The 23,323-nt window shown below is 38.8% G+C and overlaps 1 protein-coding gene across 1 annotated transcript; it reads left to right on the top strand.

The window, feature by feature from the left end:
- Positions 1–5,861: 5,861 nt before the first annotated feature.
- Positions 5,862–14,919, top strand: LOC134636965 (4-galactosyl-N-acetylglucosaminide 3-alpha-L-fucosyltransferase 9-like). Its single transcript, XM_063487249.1, has 2 exons — positions 5,862–5,886; positions 13,829–14,919. The coding sequence occupies exon 2, from the start codon at positions 13,837–13,839 to the stop codon at positions 14,917–14,919; it is 1,083 nt and encodes a 360-aa protein (XP_063343319.1). The 5' UTR covers positions 5,862–5,886; positions 13,829–13,836.
- Positions 14,920–23,323: the final 8,404 nt, after the last annotated feature.

The following is a 23,323-nucleotide window of genomic DNA, read 5'->3' on the forward strand; positions in this document are numbered from 1 at the left end:
ACAGAGCAATGTGTAACATACCCCAAACATTCAAGGAAGCAATAACTTCATCTAACTCAGAGAAATGGGTCAGTGCAATGGATGAAGAGATGCAATCACTAAGAGAAAATGACACATTTACTTTAACCACTTTGCCTGAGGGTAAGAAGACAGTGGGGGGTAGATGGGTGTACGCAGTCAAAAACAATGTTGATGGATCTGAGAAATACAAGGCACGTTATGTTGCCAAAGGATACAGTCAGAGGATAGGTGTGGATTATGAAGAAACATTTTCCCCTACTGCTAACCTGACTAGTATCAGAGTGTTGATGCAAAAGGCAGCACAAGAAAACATGCTTTTACATCAGATGGATGTTAAAGCTGCCTATCTTCACGCATCAATAGATTGTGAGGTATTCATGGAACAACCTGAGGGCTATGAGGTAAAATCCGACACAAATGAAAAATTGGTGTGCAAGTTGAAAAAGTCGCTATATGGGCTAAAACAATCAGGCCGAAATTGGAACAAGTTGTTGCATTAATATCTGAGTGAGAACAATTTTGTGCAAAATCCTGCTGATCATTGTGTTTACACAAAGATGACAGAAAATAAGAAGGTGATTCTGATTATATGGGTAGATGGCCTGATCATTGCTGCTAGCGATGAAAGTGAACTGTTGTGAAGAAAATGCTTGCAGCAAAATTCAAAATGAAGGATTTGGGTAAACTGAGACATTTCATTGGTATAGATTATGACCAGAGTGATAACTGTGTAAAAATGTCACAAAAACAATATGTGGAAAGAATACTTGAAAGATTCAACATGCAGGATTGTAAAGAAAGACAGACACCTTGTGAGCAAAAACTGAACTATGCTGATGATGCAGAAAAGATGAGTAATGTCAAAAGGTACAGAGAAGCAGTTGGTAGTCTGATCTATTTGGCTACATGCACAAGACCAGACTTGAGTTTTATAGTCAGTAAACTTTCACAGTATTTTACTGAGCCAACTGAAGACCAATGGACTGCAGTAAAACATGTACTGAGATATCTGAAAGGGACAACCGAGAAAGAACTGTGTTACAGAAAATGTGACAACAAAGAACTGAGGTTGTGGGCATACAGCGATGCTGATTGGGCAGCTGATGTAACAGACAGACGGAGTACAACTGGTTATTACATAAGCTTGTCTGTAGATGGTCCTTTAATCTCATGGAAAACCAAAAGACAACCTACTGTTGCATTTTCTACTTGTGAAGCTGAGTACATGGCTTTAGCTGCAACCCTACAAGAAGTTTTGTACCTAATGCAACTGTTACAAGGTATCGATGGACAAAAATATGCACCGCCAAAAGTTCATGAAGATAATCAGGGTGCAATTGCTTTGGCGAAGAATCCTGTGACGAGACAGAGATGTAAACATGTTGACATAAAGTACCACTTTGTGAGGTCAACTGTGAGTGCAGGAAAAGTAACTCTGGATTATTGTTCAACAGAAGAAATGGAAGCAGATGTAATGACCAAACCTGCGACAAAAGTTAAGTTGTTCAAGTTTGAGAAGTTTATGTTTGGACATTAACATGGTATACGGACAGGTATACAGTACTGAGGAAGAAGCCCTATATGTGGTTTTTTTTTTGTTACTTAAGAGCATCATAATATGAGAGCAAGTGGGGGTGTTGACATAAGAAGAAAAAAAATGCTCTCAATTATGGAGACAGTCAAATGGTCCATTTATGTTTGATGTGGGCTTTATGTTTGTGTGGCTGTAAATAAAGTTGGCGCACGCTAGGGGGCGTATGCGTTCATCAAAATGGCCGAAGGCTGATGTGTGTTTATTCCTCCCAAGTATCATCGGTGAAGTTAGCCATGCACGTCAGATTTTCCTGCGCAGTTTCATATCTCTGCCAACATAAACAAATCATATTCAGAGTATGTGAACACAATGTATATTTAGCAGAATCATTTATAAAAAGAGAACTATAAAAGAAATATTTAGGCAAGCCACGTTAGTGCGCGCTGGTATTGTGTATTTTTTTGCCATTCATTGTTCATAAAAGCATTTTATAATATCCTCTCAGTTCTACCCTACTTAAATTGGCTTAAATAAGGCTTAACTCTCTCGTCACTGTTGTCATAATAAAGAGGAGTCTGAATGTCTGAATGTAGGCATCCTCTAGCAGACCAGTCTGTACATACATACTGAAGAACAAATGGCTGTAAAGCCTACTCAACAACACAATGTATGATCTATTTTTCTTTCACACATAATAGGAAAAGGTTTGAAGTAATCTGAATATATTAATGCACAAGACTGATGTAAGATTGTAGCACCACTTGCACCACTTTGCATTCTTCCCATAGAAGAGGGTTAGGGTTAACAAGTTTTGATGTATCACTGATATCATCAAAAAAGCCCATGAATTCCCTAGAACCTTTAAAAGTCCTTTGTACAAAATTTTCCAACAGGTAACCTTCACAGTGGTGACCCAGTTAGTGTAAACATGTGAGAACAAAATGAACTATGGTATTCCTTTGCCACATCGTGGTTCACCTTTTGCGGTCTTATTAGAAATGTGTGCTGTTCAGTAACATTGTGACTGTTATTTATGTATATGTTGGTTGTTGCTGTGGTCTCTCTGCTGTTTTTTTTCCCTCTCAGCAGTTGTTGAAGCAAATTCTCAGTGTTTTTTCTCTCTCTCACTTTCTCTTCCTATCCATCTTCTTCTCCGCTATTTTTCTCTGCCTTTCATTCTGTTAATTTTCTCCCCAACTTCGCTTTCTTTCTTTTTGATCTTTTCTGTCCCCGTGTTGTCCATTGTGGCTGTAATAACTCAAAATAAAAAAGTACTACTAAAGTTCAAATAAAACACGACTATCAGGTGGACCACTATAGCAAATGGTGTATTGGTGTATTAAGAGTTTTTTTCATGTGCTATCTGCAGAGGTGTTTTTTTCTGTTCTCAAACTGATCTCCCTATTGGAGCTCAGTCTGGGGGGAGTTATTTTTTTCTCCTTATCTTTTCTCATGTTGTGCTTTTTCCATGTTATATCCCTCTGACCTGTCTTCCCCATGTGATGTTTGTGTAATGTATGTATGGTCGGAAGGGTAAGACGGCGCTGGCACTGCTGGCAGCCTTAACCCAATTTCCCTCGGGAGGAATAAAGTATGATCAATCAATCAAATGCCATAATGCTCCACTTGTGAAAGCAAATGTTTTGGGCAATTTTTGGCCATTTAGACAACAATTCTGATTGCTACACTGTCGGACAGGAGAAGAAGAAAAAAAAAGCAATCGACACTAATGATTGCTTGAAACAATTTCTCTTTTATCACTATATGAGCTCAGCTTGCACCACATCTTGCACATCACCTGGGGAGGTGCCTGCAGCTTAATTCTTTCGCGTTTTCTTGAATTAAGGCTGTAAGGTTGAAATAAGGTATGAGTTTTATGATGTTAAGTTGTTCTAACAATGGTTTATGGTTTTAACGAATTGCAGTTGAATTCATCGAATTCCTAAGAATGAAAGGTTGCAAACAAAAATAAATTGTCATTTGAGACTAGCAAGAGCAAGCAGTGTAGTCAGTATCTCTTTCCTCCCCATTACAATGCCTCTGTCAAATGTGTGAGAATATTAGTAGAGTGTAATTATCACATAATTCTCTCTGTTGTCAGAGACAGGGCCTAAATAAGTTTACCTAAATTTTAAGTCAGACCACTGTTACGTTTTCTACAAGACACAAATGTGGAGTAAAAAGACAGTTTAAAAGTTGCAGAGACTACAGTACAGGTCATTCTCTGAATAAGTGAAATTATTTAAAAAAATAGCAGCATTTCTTTCTACTTATAATTTTGCTTTAAATGCAAATTCAGTGATAATTTCATTGTATAATATTTGTTATCATCCCAGGACATTACTAAGAGACTTCAGTTGGTGGGGTAAAGTACTCAGGAGCAACATAACCCTCCTAGAACAGAGTGCTGCAGAATACTTCCTGCAGAAAGGCTGAGAACAAGCTTATGTTGTCTGTCTCATTGTACAGAAACATACAATTAAATCAATCTCTATTAGTCTTAATGTGCAGTCAGGGGGACATCCTGGGGTTCATAGTATGTGTATAGTATATACAGTAACTTTTGCAGGGGTTTGACTAACAGAGTGATGCACCCTCTGTCTATTACAGATAAGAAGCACTATGTAAGCTAGGACTTTGAAATGTTTTTAACGCCACAACATGTAGAAGAGGCACTTCAGCAGAACACACACACTATATTCTTATTTCTGATGTATGTTATACATATTTTCTAAACTGTACCTTTTCTTTCTTTGTCAATTCAGTTTCAACCCTACTGAAAATGGAGCAACAATGACCACAATCAGGAAGCCTGTAGGCCCTCACACAACCAACCAATCACAATCAACACAAAATAGGCCACCGCGTTTTAGAAAAAACATCAGAGCACCTTGAAAGGAAAAAATAACTTCAACCTGTCTACAGCTGTAGTCAGAGGTTTACATACACTCATGTTCTTATTTCAGGGTGGAATGATCGTACAGCGTACATTTTTAATAATTCTAACGAGCAAGAACTAGGATTTTCTTTAATCCACACAGAATCAAAAGTGTACATAAAGGCTCAAATTTATGAATGCATTCAAATATTATAATATGGCTCTACATTGTATTTTAACTCAATACGGACAAGACTATTTATAATAATAGTCAACTTACTCATTTACCTTTCAAAAACTGCGTAGATGACAAATCACAAAATAGCCAAATATGGATCCGAACTGGTGAAATAACGTAGCCAAGACAATAATCATATTTGTGTTTAAACTGATTTGGTTCCTAAATGTCAGCCTTTTACAGGATTTTCTTCGCAAACTCCTTTGACTTTTACAGGATTAGGAACCAAATGCAGACTTCAAGATAGTCTAAGAAAAAGCAAGCCTTTTATTTTGCCTGATACTAAGTCTGAAAAAATAGGCCAGTCTACAGTCAAAGGCAAATAAATCCAAAGCAAGCAGAGAACCAACAGGTTTAACAGACATCACAACAAACCACAAAGGGAAGACAGCAGTGTTCAAGTACCCAGCCTCAGCACAGGAAATCACTCAAAATAACATCACGGAACCAAAGCCATCACAGCAATCAACTGACTTTGAAACATTAAGAAACTTATGAAAAGTGTTTCTCATTCATGTGGGAAAACTGTAACATTTCCACTCAGGATGAACTGGATGAAAAAAGTCTCTCTGCTCTCATTACTCTCTTTACATATTTTACACCAAAAGCAATGACAATGACAATGACATTCTGCTACAGCAAACTGTGACACCGAGCGCTTTGCAGTTTACCGCTTCATAGACATGAAACCATCTCTGTGGCTTTGTGCAGCGCCTATGAGCAGACCAAACTGCTCAGCAAACTGCACTGTTGTGAAAAAACTGTGTTGCTCATGATTTCAAGACATATTGTTCTAAAGTGCTTAAACGAATATCAGTTGAAAATCTAAAAGTCAGGTGGAAAGAATCCAATTAATTTTTAAAACTATGATTAAAGTGGATAATTTACAATTGTGTCCATGGAAAAAACGATTTCACAAAACTTCTATAATGCAATAATACAAAAAATACAAAAAATATGGAAACAAACACAGTTTGTGTCTTGAAATGAGCTAGGGTACCTCTGAAAAAGCAGGACCAAATAATGGCAAGATAGTTCTCATTAAATTTTATTGTGTACTTGATTAACTATCCTGGATAGCACTGTTAGTCTGGGGCCTTCAAGGTCTAGACTTTGCCCAGCTGCTTGCTTAGTTGTGCAATAAAGACATGCAGAACAGCAGTCATGTTATAAAAGGGCTTTATGTTAAATTGGTTAAAAATGCATGTGTAGAAGGTGATTTTGTCATATTTGTATATTGTGCTGTGAATTTTACTGAGACTAATGTTCTCTTACTCATTACATTAGTAAGAGAACAAAAGAGAGAATTTGACCAGCTGACTAGCTTTCAGACTTCTCTAAAAGCTAGTCAGCTGATAAGATAAGACTGAAAGTGTGGGTTGTACCACTTCCCTTCACATAGAGAAACTCTGCTCTTAGAAAAATTCTACAATGTTTTAAGTGTGTAAAAAGAAATGTTGAATATTTAAAGTGCAAAGCTTGTGTAGATGTAGTTCTTTTGTTTAACCAATTTCCACATTTCCACTCATGGTAACCAGTAAATTGTCCCATTAGAATATGCTTCTAAGAATTATTATCTAGAGAAAAAGAAACACGTAAGTATTTTTATTTGCAAAGTCAGCCACTAGCTGCCTGGCAAATGTGGATCAGTGGCTGTCAAGGCTGTAAATTCGGTAGGTGGAAGTAGACCCAGGTCCAGACACAACACGGAGTGGCAATGAGATTTCAAAAAGTTTTATTGAAAGCAAGGAATAAACGATGGCGAAATGCGAGCACCTGGCGGGGAAATCTCTGATGAGGAGACACTGAAACAGAGGGAGAGTATGGTTAGAATCTAAGTGAACGAGAGCCTAAGTAGAGAGGTGCTGGTTACTGATTTGTGACTTACTTGCAGATGGAGGGCATAAGGTTCTGGAGGTGGGTATCTGGGTGAGCGTCTGAGTGATGAGTGAGTAAGTGAGAGGGATTCTAACCTTGTATTCCAGTAATCCAGATGAGTCAGTGGGCAGGAGGACAGGCAGGTGGAACGATGAGTTATTAGAGTCCAGGGAAGCAAGTTGTGGAATGAAGCCGGTGATTTGACCGTGGAGGCAGTGTCCAGAGGAAGGTGCTGCAGAGGAGTAATGTGGTGACTTGATGAGATTCCTGAAAGCACATAGAAATCATGGTAAATACGGCATGAGCATAAAAACAAGAAGTTACGAGGCCTGGTTACTTACTGTCCTGAGGTAGCTGACGACTGGCAAAGTACAGATGGCAATGCTGATCTTAAGTACTGTCCTGTTGAGTGCTGCAGATGGACAACAGGTGGAGAAGTGTAGGTGTGGAGACAGGGCTCTGCCTAAAAGGGTGGATGCAGGATGCAGGAGAAACAAAGCAGGAACAGAAAAATACCAGACACTTCCACGGATCATGACACTGGCACAACCAAATGTAAGATGCAGATGTGAAAAAATTTGAAATATTATCTACTTGAGTTTTTGTTCTTGAAAAACCAAAACAAATGAGGGGAAAAAAAACCCTGACTAACTGACTTGTGATAAGGGTTTGACTGACATTATCGACCAGCAGATGCAAGAGTAAATGCACTGAAGCTGGGATATATACAGGGCTGAAAATGAATCAGTACATGAAACATTTACTTCAGATAATTATGGATTTATGGGTTTGCACATCAGCTGGTTAGATAGCTCAGAAACTATAAGCTGAGTAAAGAAGATTAATTTAAACATTCACACTTTTAAATTTTTTATGTTCTGTTTACATATGTGATATGCAACATTGTGACTTATCAAAGTGAGAAATTATGACTAGACTAATCAACTCTTGGCTTATGAAACTTGAAAATATGTTACTTGTACTTTCTTACTTTGCCCTTTGTTATTTGTGGATAATGCCCATGAACAATTTTCAATTTGTCTGTCTTAAAGATGGGGTCATAGGTGCAGTGCCATCATAAATTATGTTTAGCAAGCCAGCGCACAAAAAGTATTGATCAGATTGGAAAATAGGAAGCAGGTTGAGTACACTGCCAGGACATTCGATTTGAGCAGTTGTGCAGCAGCTGTGAGGCCCTGTGGTTAATGATGTTCTCTCTTTTGTTCCATGCTTGCATTACAGTTGTACATTGCAGATCCAGGAAGTGTTGACGTTACATACAAGGCATTGTGCAGAAAATGTAACAGAGCAGGCGATGACCACTTTTTAGCCCTATACTGGAAAGGACGTTCAGCATAGCCAGGATATCTTTCTGTTATCTGAATTCAGTTATGATAACAGAACACTGGCAGTTAGGATAAGTTAACACAGGTTTTCTCCTGCATGTTCACATCAAGGCACATGGCCAGTCATGATTATAACATATGACAATAAAAAAGGGATCAACTGCAAAAAAAAAGAGCGTTTTTCAATGCTTCCCTGTCCTTTTATGTGCAATATCCTTGCTTATATCGGTGGACTGTAGTCAATGAAAGGGTAGTTTATGAAAGGGTTCCATATAAAATAAAGAAATAACCTGTTTTGCAAATATCTTTATCCTCTTATTAGATCCTTTGTTGCACTAATTAATCACATCATTTTTGTCCACTTAAAATGTCTTTTTAGAACTCTGAGGTTATTTTGCTGCAATTTCTGATGCCCTCTTGGCCAAATATACTTTCACTGTCAATGACACTTTTTTTGCTCGGATAAATAAATAAAGTTTAGATAAGAGTCACCATGTTGTTCTTCCTCTCCTAACCTAACATGAGGGCGAGAGAGGAGAGATGACAGGCTGGGGAAACGTAGAATGGAATACAAAGATGAAAACAGGACACAAGGGCTCATATAACACCCATAAAGACACAGAGAGAGAGACACAGAGGGCAAAGTTACAAGGGGAAGATACTAAGTAATGAAGAAACTAAACAGGGAATATAAGAAACTCAAAACAGGAAAGCTAAGACTACTAATGAACCAGAACAGAACCCATAAAACAAAGTATCCCAAGAATACAGGAAACACAAGATGCTGGACCAAAAGGATCCAGAATCTTGACGGTTTCTTCCTGTAAAAAGGGAGTTTTTCTTTCCCACTCTCCCAAAATGCTGCTCATACACTGGGGTTAGTTAATCCCAGTTGAAAGTACAACGTTATTTTTACTTTTTATTATTGTTTTTATTGCAGCTTTTACCTTGTAAAGTGGATGTTCTCTCCAGCTCTGAATGAATGCAAATCATTCATGCTAGACAGCTTATTAACCAACAAGTCATTAATTTCCGTTTAAATATGGTGAGTCATTTTTTGACAGATATGGGAAACCACTTGCCAGACGATCGGCAGAGCAGCTGATTTTACAAAGGAAGTATAAATGAGAACAAAATGAAAACGTTTCCACTGTGGTTATAACCACAGTGGAAAACAGAACAGAGCAACAATAGGGGAGTATTAAAAGCACTGTGTGAGTGCTTGAGCGTTTTCGGTGCTTTGATGAGTTAGACTTGCGTTGAGCTGCTATAACAAAAGTCAGAAAATCCGTCAAAAAAAATTCTTTTTTTTTTTTTTTTGCCTGTCCCGTTTGGATCTTTTGCCATTAGAATTATTGTCTAAAGGCGAAGAAAGATGCCCAACGGATTTACTTTACCAAATGGACCATCCCAGCCTTGCCGTAATGGTCTATTTGATTCACCTTTAATTGTTTATTTTATTTTTACTTGTTGTATGCGGGACAGACTTTACTGGGGGAAAGAAAGGGGAGAAAGAAAGAGGGAAAGAAAAACAGCTGGGAGGAAGGACAGGGAAAAAGGGCAAAAAACAAAAACCAACAGAATAAGCAGACAGACAAAAAAAAACCATATTGACCACCTGGATCACCTGTTGAGAAAGAAAAAAGAAAACAAGCAGAAGAAAACAAGAGTAATAGAATAAACAACATCACAATGATATATGGGAATATGGCAGTAAATATTAAATGTTAAACATTGTTGTGCAGCACGTAAGATTGACAGCGCACAGTGTGCTTTGAGGTAGGAGCCAAAAAGGGTGTAGTTTGTGTGTGTGATCACCCGTGTGTACACCTGTGGACATGGACGCGCTTGATTTTTTTTAAAAGGTTCCTTCATGTAATGATCTGCTAGAGGGTGTGGGGGGCCACTGCCCCGTCCTCCAGGGCATGAAGCAGGTGTGGAGGAGATCAAAACTCCAGACATCCAGAGGCCCCCAGAACACAAGAGACCAAGGAAGACCAACAGAGGGGCAGCCGCGCCACTGTCCCAGAAAGAGCTGAGGAGAGTCCCAGATGAGGGGTCACTCAGCAGCCGCGGAGCAGAGGCCAGGGGGGGTTGCAGTGACGTGCCCGTGAGCTCCGCCGGCAGCCGGCTGCGCCAGAGTGACCGAGCCCCGGGCCGAGAGGCCGAGGGCACCCCACCTCCGAAGTGGCCCAAGCGAGCCCCAGGCTCCAGGCCCCGATAAGCAGCCGCCAAGGAGTGAGCCGGTGTGTATCTGGACGCCCACCCCCGGACACAAAGAACCACCAACGCACCGATGTCTGGGGGCGTCCGCCACCGGCAGGGGAAGTGGTGGGGGGAGATAGGCCTCCAAACCTTGGAGGACCTGAGATGTCCCCAGAGAGGTGGCGTCTGATACCCAACCTGACATATAGACACAGACATACAGGCACACACAGATACAAACATCCACTCCCACCCTCATGCTCTCAATTGCAATTACTCCACACTCAACCAACGTGGAGACAGACATAAAGAGACACTGTACACACAATCACACTCCCCAAGCGTACTCTAAGAACTGGGTCTAGGTACCCTTGCCCCTGGAGGGGGAAACTGCACCCAGACCCAGGTGGTTCAAAAAAAATTCTGACTATGCAAGTTCAAACCTATCAGTATTACAACTCTGCCATTAAGAAAATATTGAATTTGATCAATTATAATTGCGTATTTCTTTAAAAAGATTAAAGAGTTTTAGGTTTGTTTTTGTGTTTTTTTCTTTCAACTGCAGCTTCTTTGGTGCTGAACGGATTGCGAGTAAAGATTAAATATAAACACAGAATTGAAACATTAATTTAAAATAAGGTTAATAAGAACAAATATGTGTTTTGTTTTAGGATTCTATTTAAAGACTTATAGAACAATGCAATTCAATTTCAAAATGCTTGGAGACAAGAGGAAAACGTCAATGAAGTCTATATTTAATACTGATACTCATCGGGGAAACACAGAACTTTAAACCAGTGCACAGAGGCTCGAGGAATCTTCCGTGAAAGGTTATGGCTATTTCCTGAAGAACTGATTGGCTGGTGGGCGGCGATTTCATAGCTTTGATCTCTTAACTTGATCATTCACTGCTCCGGAGGAGGTTAGTTCTGCAATATAAATTACAGCTGTGATGTACCCTAGTGAGAAGTGAACGGACGTTAACGATCTTCGCTTCTGATGAAAGACTGATTACTGATTGGTTATTAAAGATAGAAACGATGAAGAGCTGAGGTATCTCCAACTGCTAAGGTAAACTCACTTAAAAGTCACTTAAAATAAGAATAGCTTTTGTAATTTGTCAGGCTTACGAATGAATATGTAGGACTTTTGCTTTTCAGAGCGCAAAGTTTTGGAAAGGGAGAACGACACAAACGTGATTACCTAGTTTGCAGCAGCAATTTACTGCAACTTTTACTAAATGTAATTCCGAAAAAGTTAGACCTATTTGCCTCGTGCAGTTGTGATAAGTGCTGATATGAATGCTCCTTTATGTGGAATTAGATAGAAATGGTTTCAGAAAGAGTGTGTAACTGACGCGAGTGGATAGCTCAAAGCTGTGAGCGCGGTGTGGAATCTTTGGCTGTCATCCGTAGCTATTGAATCAGTCCTCACTAAGGCCACACATATTTATGTTCCTTAAAAACACTGGTATTTGGCGAGACAGTACGAACATAACTGAAACTTGGAACTGTATTTGAGACGGGCTTTCCCAGTCCTCAAAAATGAAAACTTTCATTAATTTAACACAATTATTTTCTGTGTTGTATTTAGAGTATCACCTATTTGTGTTTTCTGTAGTACAAATTGTCGTGTTTATTCAATCCATTTATTTAATCCATTTAAATAAAAAAATAATAATAATAACACACACACACACACACACACACACACACACACACAAATATATTTTAACTAGCCAATACTAAGACATTGTTTGACATATTGGTCCCAAATTAAAAATCGAAATTCTTTTTGATGGTAAAAAAAAAAAAAGTGAAAGTGAAAGACAAAGTTCCTGGCCTTTATGTCGTTTTTGAGATATCCATGTTGAGATATCTCTTGCCTCAGATTTCAGTGTGTGAACAAACGGTTTGCAGTGGGTCAGTGGACCATTTAGCAAGAAATTTTAAATGCTGATTTGAGACCGAACGACCCACTTTTAACCACTTTTTTTCAGTTTCTAATTTTTCTCATTCTCATACCTGTTTCTCAGCGTGTTCACGCAGGCAACCAAAATACTCTGTGTTCTTGGTTTGAAGTGAGGGATGTTTTCTGTGGAGATGGCATTTCAGCTTGCTTGGGACCATGGCACTGTTTCCCCACACGCCAAAAAGAAAGGAGTTGGTGCAGTCGGATCTCCAGTGAAAGTAAATCCAAACTGAAAGCTAACTTTCGCTGTATTGCCTTGAGCTCGCCCTTTTTAGCGTTCTTTTGACCACCACTCGTACGAGGCTCTTCTGGATTAGAGTTTTGCAGGGCAAATTCGGAGTCTGCAATTTTCTTTTCAAATATGTATCCATCTTTGTTGTGGGTCCTGCAACTGCCACGTACCGCACGCATCACTAATTCTTAACACCACTGACATGAAAGAGAAATTACTCTACCAGTCACTGGCACAGATGCCCAACAATGTTTTTATTATTTGCAATAATTATTCAATTATATTTTTTGGACCAATTAATTGAAATGAAATAATTTCCCACGGGACACCTGACGCACACTAGTGCACCAGGTGTACCGCAAAAACCACACATCCACTGTTCCAACTGTTAGCCTAAGGGATGAGGTCCAGAACAATAAAAGCAAAAACAAACCTGCCAAAAAACCTACAGCTCACATCCCTGGGCAGGTGCCAATAATAAATTATGAATAATAACCTGCACTTTTTCCACCACGAGCATTCTCTTTTTAATATTTGTACATAGGAAAAGAATGTTTAGTAAGCTAATAAGATCAATGTCTTTTCACTGAATGGAACTGCATACAATGTTGTATTTTTTGTATAATGATAATAAAAAAATTTGTTTTGATTCTGACCTTGCCTCATGTGATGAGGAGGATTTTGAGAAAGGTGACTGATCAGCTCAAAACTTGTTAAGGAGCTTGTTAATGATCTAAATGCAATTGGGACTACAGTCACAAGAACACCATTGGTAATACATTGCAGCAGTAAATCTTAAATCTTGCAGTACCTGCTCAAGAAGGCACATGTACAGGCTTATCTTAAGTTTGCTAGAACACTGAAGATCGGTCATGATTTTTTTTCCAGCAATGACCCAGACTATACCACCAAGGCAGCAGCACCTTATGATCATGGAGCAACCGAGCCAGTCTCCAGACCTCCATAATATTTTTTGAGGGAGCTGAAATGTTCATTTCTCTTTAAGTGAGCGTATTTACATATTCTTCAAAACATCTAATAATTATTTCTCCCACTGGCCTGTATTTGTATAGCGCCTTACTAGTCCCTAAGGACTCCAAAGCGCTTTACACATCCAGTCATCCACCCACTCACACACACATTCACACACTGGTGATGGCAAGCTACACTGTAGCCACAGCCACCCTGGGGCGCACTGACAGAGGCGAGGCTGCCGGACACTGGCGCCACCGGGCCCTCTGACCATCAGAGGACCACCAGTAAAATCCATCAGATTGTTGTCGATAAGTTTTAATTGTTTTTTCTTTTTGAGCGTTGATTGAAGGTATTGCCTTACACACAGTGCAGGGTAAATTATTAACAGTGAATATTTAAATAGGCTATAAAATCTTGTTCAGTGTCAAGTAGATATTATTAAATGGTGACATCTGCAAAATCTAACAGGATTAGATGCCCAGCTTGATCTCATCTCCAGAGCATGAGTTTGTTGTTTTGTAATTTTCCCCCTTTGATTTTCCCTTTTTAGGAAAGATCATGGAATCTGGACCTTTTCACAGAATCCTGCGACCGATTCTGCTCAGTGCTTTTATACTGGGATGCTCTGTTACTCTGTTTTTTTTGTATTTTAAACCAGCTACTAGCTGGTTACCAGGTCCCCTAGAGTCATCAATATTCACAGAACCTGACCTGAACCTTTTCTCCAACAACATCAACAAAAATGTGACCATTGTGCTGATCTGGATTTGGCCCTTTGGAAGAACGTTTGACCTGAACATTTGTAGCTCACTCTTTAATATTGATGGCTGCTTCATCACAGCAGACAAGAATTTCTACAGTAAAGCAGATGGGGTCATCATACATCACCAAGACATCAGAACTGACCTTTCCAATCTCCCACAGTACAAGCGGCCATCATTCCAGAAGTGGATATGGATGAACTCAGAGTCACCATCACACTCATCCCAGCTGCCTGGGTTAGAGAACCTGTTCAACCTGACTCTCAATTATCGTCAGGATGCTGACATTCAAGTGCCTTATGGGTACATCATACCAGCAGAGAGTCAGGAAAAATTTATACCACCAAAGAAAAACAAGCTGATCTGCTGGATTGTGAGCAACTGGAACCAGAACCACAAGCGGGTGAAATATTACAATGAGTTGAGCAAATACGTGGAGATTCACACATATGGACGAGCCTTTGGGAAGTACATCTCTGACCAAGACCATTTCCCCACCATCACCAGCTGCAAGTTTTATTTAGCGTTTGAGAACTCCATTCACAAGGACTACATTACTGAGAAACTGTACAACCCACTCTTAGTGGGGACAGTGCCAGTGGTTCTTGGCCCACCCAGGCAGAATTACGAGAATTTTATCCAGGGAGATGCCTTCATTCATGTGGAAGACTTCACCTCGCCCCAGAAACTGTCAGATTACCTGCTGCTCCTGGACAAGGATGAGGAGATGTACCTCAGGTACTTTGAGTGGAGGCGGGACTTTAAAGTAAAAAAGGCCTATTTTGGGGCTGAGCATACATGCCTGAGCTGTGATTATTTGTGTAGGCACAAGGAGTACAAGGCATTCAACAACCTTAACAAGTGGTACTGGGGTGGCTAGTGCGTTTTAGTAGAAGGAGGGGCTAGAGTGCATGTGATAGAGCAGGATGATGATAATAATAATAATAATAATAACAACGACAGCATAATTATTATTATTATTATTATCATTAATAATAATAATAATAATAAGAATCATTATTATAAAGTATTGTAAATACTAGCAATACTTATGAAATAGAGTACCACATTACAATAAGACTCCCCTACATGGCTAATAAGCAGTATATAAATATGTTGTTATTTACTCTCTAAACATTGTAAATCATTCATAACTGCTTATTATGCTTTAATTAAGGTTGAGAAAGAGAAAACCCTGACCAGTTTCTTGCCAAATCTGTTAAGCTATATATTTCATTAAGAGTTGAAATATTAAACGTTTCAGACATTTGAAAACATTTTTAGCATATAATAATAGCAGTTTGTCAATGCATTACAAATATCCACAGGTATCAAAGGGAGCGTTGTTGTAAAGTGTAAAACATGTCACTATTTATTAATGACTAATAAACATGTATAAATGCCAAAAGTGAGTCTTAAATGTAAACATGTCACCATTTATTACACCTAGGCCTAAATTACAATCAGTGCTTGAAATCACATGTAACTACCGTCAAAAATGGTAATGTATTGTAAGAGTAACACACGTAAAATTAAATGTGTTGTTAAAAACACCAAATAGCCCCCCCTTTCAAAAAAAGTTGCAATTGCAAGACATTCAGGTTCAGACTGGAAACTTCTTTTGTATATCCTTGAATAAGTGTCCCACAAGATAACCATTCAAGAACCAAGAGGTGTTCCTCCAACAACATCTCAGTATGATTGTCTATGGACATGTCTTTGTTGGTCATCCAAGCTCTTTCAATATGTTGTGTATGACTGCCAGATTGAGGACCTACAAACCACCTGCTGTGATTTATCACGTAACGTCTGTACCCCATGTCAGTCAAAACATTCTTGCAGGCTCTCCACTCATCACTGATAATACTATTTGTTGGTGGAATGCCTGTTTTCTGGGATTTAATTTTCTTTTGGGATTAAAGTAACTATTAAAATTTTTAATTGAATTATTTGAATTCTGACTCAAATATTAAAATAATTATAGTAATTAATTACTATAATAAGTATATATTTATTAACTGATTGTAGTGATTTGTTTCAAGAACAATGTAGTTACTACACTGAAAACTAATTTCTTACTTGTAATGTTTAAGGCTTCCATGTTTAGAGGACACATTCAGATCTGGATTGTTTCAAAAAAAAAAAAAAACTGGTCTGAGACCACCAACCTTTCGCTTATGATGGAGACAGCTCGTTTAGACTGTAGTTCTGTCACTTCTATTTCTCTTGGTACCATCGACTTAGTACAGATGGGATTCGCCAGGAGTTTTTTTTCCCCTTTAAAATTTTATTGCAGTGTAAAAAATACACAATAATAGGTAATTACTGCCAAGTACTGAAACTTGATGTTGCATTGGACAAAAGCACTCACTTGTTACACTATTTTTTTGATGAATGTTATAATAATATCATCATCGTCAGAATCAGAATTGAGATGCATCATTCCAGTTGTGGAATGACAGGCTATGACAAGAGAGGGAGGTTAAGGAGTGAAATTGGGGGAGCATCCCCATGGGCCAGCCATTTCATCTTCAGTCTCCAAACTTTCCTCATCCCCAGCGAAAGGCATCTCTGCAGTAGCCATGGAAGCAGAGGCATCACCTCACTTTGGAGGAGAAAGTCTGGCAGAACTTAAATGATCACTCAGGTGATGTACAGAACAGCATCCACATTTTACATTGGGTAAAATTTGTTTGTTAGCTTAATGGCTTTGGTAGATGGCGTGAGCATCTGATATGTCCCTTGCTACCCTTTACCAGGACACACCTCTTCCACTTGCAGGGTATAGAGCAGACTTGGGACTTTGGCTTTCCCCTGAGGACAGGTCACATCTCATCAGCCAGAGCCAGGGGATTGGCTCTGGCTGGATTCAATTCGATTCAATTCGATATGAATCTGGGAAATTTTGACAGTCAGAAATATTATAATTCAGATCAGTACATTTACATATTTTTGTATCTATAAAAAGGAAGCTGACACACGCAAGACTTTATCAAAGGTGTAAGCGTCACAACAGATGCCTTTGTGTCAAAGTAGCTGAAGATAAAACACAGAAAAACATGAAGGAGATTTTCCTGGCCTGGGATTTTATAAAAATATTCTGCAGTACATCAAAAACGAAAGAAACCCATTAATCAACATATGAACATTACCTCTGAAGTTACAGAGGTTTTATTAGAGACACGGCTAAGCGTTTTGCATTTTGCATAATTTTAAAAAGTTTAAATTTGTTCAGTATTGAACGGCAGAAATTAGGTTTTCTTTTCGGAAGTATGTAAAATTTTATCGTGGTGGAAGCAAAACAGTAAAAGTCAGAGGGAATTCATAACAATGTTTATGTGAAGTGTAGTTTGGATCTTCTTTTGCTGCTGGTTCGGTCAATATTGTTTGGAGAGATAAAACTAACAGCTTTAGAATCAGCGCAAAAAGGGCTTAAACACAAAGCGCGGACCCGCCAACGCATCAGAATCAGCGAGCTGTCGGCTTTCAGTCCCGACCGTGTCCGTGCCGTCAGGTGAGAAAGGCGACATCTCACTGATTCTGATCCGCGGGTCCGCGCTGTGTGTTTACATCCTTGTGCAGAATCCGTGTACCTGCTCTCATTTACTGTCTTAGCTGTTTGGTGGTTGTTGAAATTTTGTGAGATTTCACCTGAGATTCTGGCATTTCGGGCAAAATAAATTTATATTAAAAAATCGATTCAGGATTTTAATGAATCGATTTCACGTTATCCAAGCCAGAATCAATTTTAATCGATAAATCGATTATAAAAACCCACCCCTAGTAGGACGCATCATCATCAGCTGTCATCTAACAGACAACTTTTATTTTACACATTCGATTCCACAGTGGGAGTATTTGTCAAGTTCATAATCACCTTTATTGCTATAAATGTCTCTGTAATGTGCTCTAAGTCCGGTGTCCAGCTCAGTGTTGCTCTGGTTAAAGCGCGACTTCATCTCCCTGATCAGATGATCCGAGGCACTGCAGTCTCCGTAGCTCAGTTTTGTCTCTGTCCTTTGATCTGGTCGTGTTGGTTAAGTTCGTTTTTATGGAATTTTGTTTTTATATTTTTGTTTTTGTTTGCTAATTTTAGGAGATACCCCCTCTTGTGGTGCAATGGAGGAGTAACTACTCTTTCAGTACTGTGTCTGTTTGGAGACTGGGACACACATTATTTTGAAACCACTAAAGAAATTTAAATATTTGAACAACCAGAGCATTTAACATAATATATTATTGTAATGAAATTACAATTATGGAGAGGTGGCTTATTTTTTGTCACAATCACACATTTCTTGCCCTTACACTTGCTAATGTCCTAAAGGAGTTATCTACATCACACATGCTGGTGGTCAAGGTGCTTAGCAAAAACGTATCTGTTATTTAAATTCAATTTAATTCAATACATTTATATAGCGCCATAACAACAGTGACCTCAAGGCGGCTTATTTCTACAACAATAAAGAGAAACTGTAACAACCAAACGACCACCTTTGAGCAAGCACTTGGTGACAGTTGTAAAGAAAAACTCCCTTTTAACAGGAAGAAACCTTAGGCAGAAACAGGCTCAGGCAAGGCTTCCATCTGAGCCATCTGACAGGTTTGGGGTCAAGGGAGAAACACAGGACAAAGACACACTGTGGAAGAGAGCCAGAAATGAACAATGAATAATGACTAAATATAGAATGGTGTATAAACACATAGTGAGTAAAGAAGAAATACTAAGAAATAAGCCTATTGCAGTATAACTAATGGAGAATTTAGGACCCCTGATCCAATCTCAACTATATGCTTTAGCAAAACGGAAAGTTTTGTTCCTTAATCTTAAACGCAGATAGTGTATTTGTCTCATGAATCAAAACTAGGAACTGTTCCAACAAAACAAAAGTCCTAAAAACCTAAGGCTTCCTCCTGTTGTAACACCACACAAACCACAATTAAAACAGCAGTCTGAGAGCAAGGCGACCTTTAATAAAAGATGGGGGCTGATTTTTCAAGACATTGTATGTGATGAGAAAAATTTCAAATTCAATTTTGGATTTAACATGGAGCTAATGAAGAAAGGCCAGTATGAGAGAAGGCTTCTCATGGAGTTTTTAAGACAACCTGAAACTAATGAATTACCAGCTGAAAAAGCCAAAGAGTAATAAATGATGACTTTATGACATGACAACCAGTTTCTCAGCTTCACTCTGAGACAAGATGTTTTGCACAAATGACATGAATTGCAAATCATTGAAGTTTGCTAGCAGCTGTGTTTCACAAAGTGCAGATTGTTACTGATTTGGATTCTGACAGGTAGGGCTGGATCAGATGACCATCAACGATCCCTTATAGTTATGTAGGCTTAGACTATAGGGATTAGACTTTCTGCTCTCTTTTCTTTCCGCTTTCCCCCATCTGCTTGCTGTGTTTTTTTCCCAGATGTTGTTAAAACACATATACTTTAGACCTATTTTCAAATACTTGTCAAATTATGATTGTCTAAAATTAGCCTGAATGTTTAAGAATATGTTCATGCTTTGTACAAATGTTGAAAGAAACACTGATTTAACTTCACTTTATTTTTTCATATCTTGTGTTTTGTCAGCCTGTGCACTGAAATGTTATGATTGCATAGGGGAATCCTCTGAAAACTGCAATAAGACAACAGAATGTTCTTTCAGTACTCAGTGTGCTTCAATCAGACAGATTACATATGCAGGTATAGTATTTTATAGTTCTTGTTTTAATCAGCTTTGCACTAGCCCAATTTACAATGGCTACTCTTTGGCTGCAGGTGGTTCAAAAGTTGATCTCACAGTGAAAACTTGTGCTGGATTTTGTGATGAGGGCTCTTTCAGCACTGGAGTCGGCAGGAACTTTTTTACCACCAAGTGTTGCAGTTCTGACCTTTGCAACACTGAAATCTCTGGTAACTTTCATTGTGTTTCTCAGTATTTGGATGTTATTGTTTGAACTGGCATTGTTCCATGAGCAAAAAGTGTCCAAAATGAATAAGAGATGAGTCCCTGTATTTTGTATATCAGTAATATTTGCTGTTAAACCTGTTAATCAGCTGGGAAAAACCCACTTGATGAATTAACTTTGAAAAAGGAATTAAGGCTTCAACCTCATAATCCATGCTTTCTTCTCTAATTATTACATATACTTTTATATTTCACAGTTGGCAATATCCTCTCTCTGAATGGAAAAAAGTGCTTCTACTGTGATCAACAAAATTGCAAAAAACACATAACTGCTACAAAAATGAGGACTTCTGCTTCTCAGCAACAGGTAACAGGTTTCTTCTTCCTTTGTTCATAAGACTATTCAGAGATTCCTCTGTTAAAAAGTGCAGTGTAGTAAAAATATTTTCATTTCCTCAGTGAATTCAGAAGGGGCACAGGCAACTGCAAAGGGCTGCATCTCCAAGTTTTTTTTGCCAAAAGCCAAAAACTGTATTTGAGAAAGGATTCATTCAAGAAGTTAACTGCTGCCAGGGCGACTTCTGCAACAGCGCCAGCAGTACAAGTGCAAGTTTTCTGGTGGCATTGCTAATCTCTACTAATCTGTTGTCTTCGTTTTTTTTTCTCATGTTCAAACTGCTTCCAGCCGTTTCTCCAAAACCCACAAATGATTTAAAGTTTAGTGAGAAAATTACTAAATATAATTAATATTTGTGTCCTTCGTCAAAATGTTCAAAATCATTTTTTTTAAATATTGCCTGTAAATGTTCTCTTGTATGTAGTAATAAATTGCCTTTTATGATTGCCGATGTAAAACACTGATGCAATTAATAAAATACTTTAAAGTTATATTTCATTTATATATAACTATAAAATAAAATGTGGCTGATTCATACACAATCCCTTCAATAAGATCTTGATATGAAGACAAATCTTAAGTATGGCTTAAAGTCTACAGTGCTATTGCTGCTCCATAACCAACAGCTGCGGCAGGCTAAACATAGGGTACTAAAGACGTACACCAAGAAAAATCGAATGAACTAATCTGCTGAATATTCTATTTATTCAGCTATAACACTGTCCTAACAACAAATCAGTACATGGGATCCTTAAAACTAAACAAAAGCACAAGAAAACGCAACTGTGACAGACAAATTGTCACACTAATTATTACACCAAATTGCATCATTAAGGTGCTGTATCAACCCACATATGAAAAGGTGTATCAAATTGTATATCAAACTGAACAGAAAGTCTTACATTATGCTCACCCAGCCCTTGCGCTGATCAAACACCAGGTGAGAAGAAAGGTGAGTGCAACCATATTATCATGAAATACACACCCATAAGTTGTGCTCCACAAGCATGCACTAATGTAGTGTGTGCATCCCCCCCCCCCCCCCCCCCCCCCCCCCCCCAAAAAAAAAAAAGTAAGCTCAGAAATCATTGGTACTGGAGCAAAATTACTAATGAAAGTACGACATGACAACTAAAAGTATAATAATTCTAACTATTAATATACACATGGGAGATTACACTCTTCTTCCACACTTTGATCTGTTGGCTACATAGAAACATGCAAGATTGATCGATATTGATTGCATTCAAAGGAACCATATAAAGAATACAGTTTCTTTTGTTTTGTTTATGGAGAATGGCTATTAATTTGCAAAAAGTATTTCTTCAAGTTCCCAATTAAAAAAAAATCTTCTCGGGGATGAAATTTACTGAGCAGCTGATAGACAAACCTGATACATTATGCAAAATGTGTGAATTATCTGAAGAATAACCAGCTCTGCCACTCTTATTGCTGTATTTCATGTATTGTAAAATGTCTGTGAAGGTTCTCAGTCATCCAGGTCATCGAGGGTCTTTCAGACCCAGACCCAGCAACACACTCAGACAGAAACTGGTTCACCCGAAAGACAAAACTCCAAAACACAGACTTAACAACGTGGTGTATGCTGTACAGTGCAGCGAGGAATGCCCAGACCTCTACATTGGAGAGACCAAACAGCCACTTCACAAGCGCATGGCACAACATAGAAGAGCCACCTCCACAGGACAAGACTCAGCAGTCCATCTGCATCTTAAGGATAAAGGTCACTCTTTCGAGGATGCCAATGTTCACATTTTGGACAGAGAGGACAGATGGTTTGAAAGAGGAGTGAAAGAGGCCATCTATGTCCACTGTGAGCGACCATCTTTGAACAGAGGCGGTGGTTTACGACACCAACTGTCTGCCATCTATAATCCAGTTTTGAGTTCCCTCCCCAGACGCCTTAATGCCCACTCACATCCTGGGCCATCTGACCTCAGGAATTCACATGACAATGTGGGGCCAGGTTTCACAATGGGCACACCCGAAACCCTGGCTGATTAGGTCCCACACCCGCTTTCACACCTTGGCTCATGTGATTAGAGGATCACCAGGGGGTCCTTTGTCCCTCTTTGGGGGGATACTCCCACTGGGTTTAAATCTGGGACTCTCGGCCATTTGACCTTAGAACTGAAGAAGCTTCTCGGATGAGAGGTGAAACGTCTTCAAGCAACTTAAAGAAGTCCAGACGCTTTTCTTTCCAAGCTCCTTAGACCATGTATTGTGAAGAAAGTTTGGAATAGTGCTCTGAAAATAAATTAATCACTATTAAAAATCACCAATTGCATTATTCTAAAGTACCAGATTTTGTGCATTTCACATTTAAGACTTAATAATCTTGCAAATAAAGCAATTTGTGGAAAATCAATTTTCAAGAGTGTCTATATATAGCAACACAAAGACATTGAATAAGTTGTCCTAAAAATAAGTGAACAAAGGTATGATTCAATTAGCTTTTTTTTCCACCTTCCACCTTCACTGTTGCTGTATTTCTCTTGACGTTTTTCATTTAAACTGTGGAAGCTTCTTTTAGAGAACTGAGTTCTTCTCCTGGGATCTGGGATAAGTGCTTTAGGTTTGCAAGGTGTATTGAGGACATTATTGATGCTGCTTGTTGTTCAGTTTACTTCTTTGGTCCAGTTAGAGCTGGTAGGCATCCTTTTGAGCTGCCATTGGATCAAACTGTACCACTGCTATCTGAAAGTCTGATGGGGCCACTGATGGTCTACTGGAGATGGCGAAGTCTCATTTAGCTGTCTTGGCACACCTTATGCTATCCAGCCTCCTTTAGAAAAGTTACTATTTATAACACTAACTATGTTTAATTAAATGTAATCTTTATTGCTACCTGAAGACAGCGTGCTTCAGGAGGAGAGAGATTAGATGAAGATCCATGTATTTGTGTTGTCAGTGTATATGTGTGTTAGAGGGAGAAAGAGTAATGAAGAGGTAAG

The sequence above is a fragment of the Pelmatolapia mariae genome, linkage group LG10_11, assembly GCF_036321145.2.
Source record: "Pelmatolapia mariae isolate MD_Pm_ZW linkage group LG10_11, Pm_UMD_F_2, whole genome shotgun sequence".
Lineage (NCBI taxonomy): Eukaryota > Metazoa > Chordata > Actinopteri > Cichliformes > Cichlidae > Pelmatolapia > Pelmatolapia mariae.

What these genes read in the sequence shown, in the direction of transcription:
- LOC134636965 (XM_063487249.1), top strand. Translation starts at nt 13,837, where the DNA reads ATGGAATCTGGACCTTTTCACAGAATCCTGCGACCGATTCTGCTCAGT.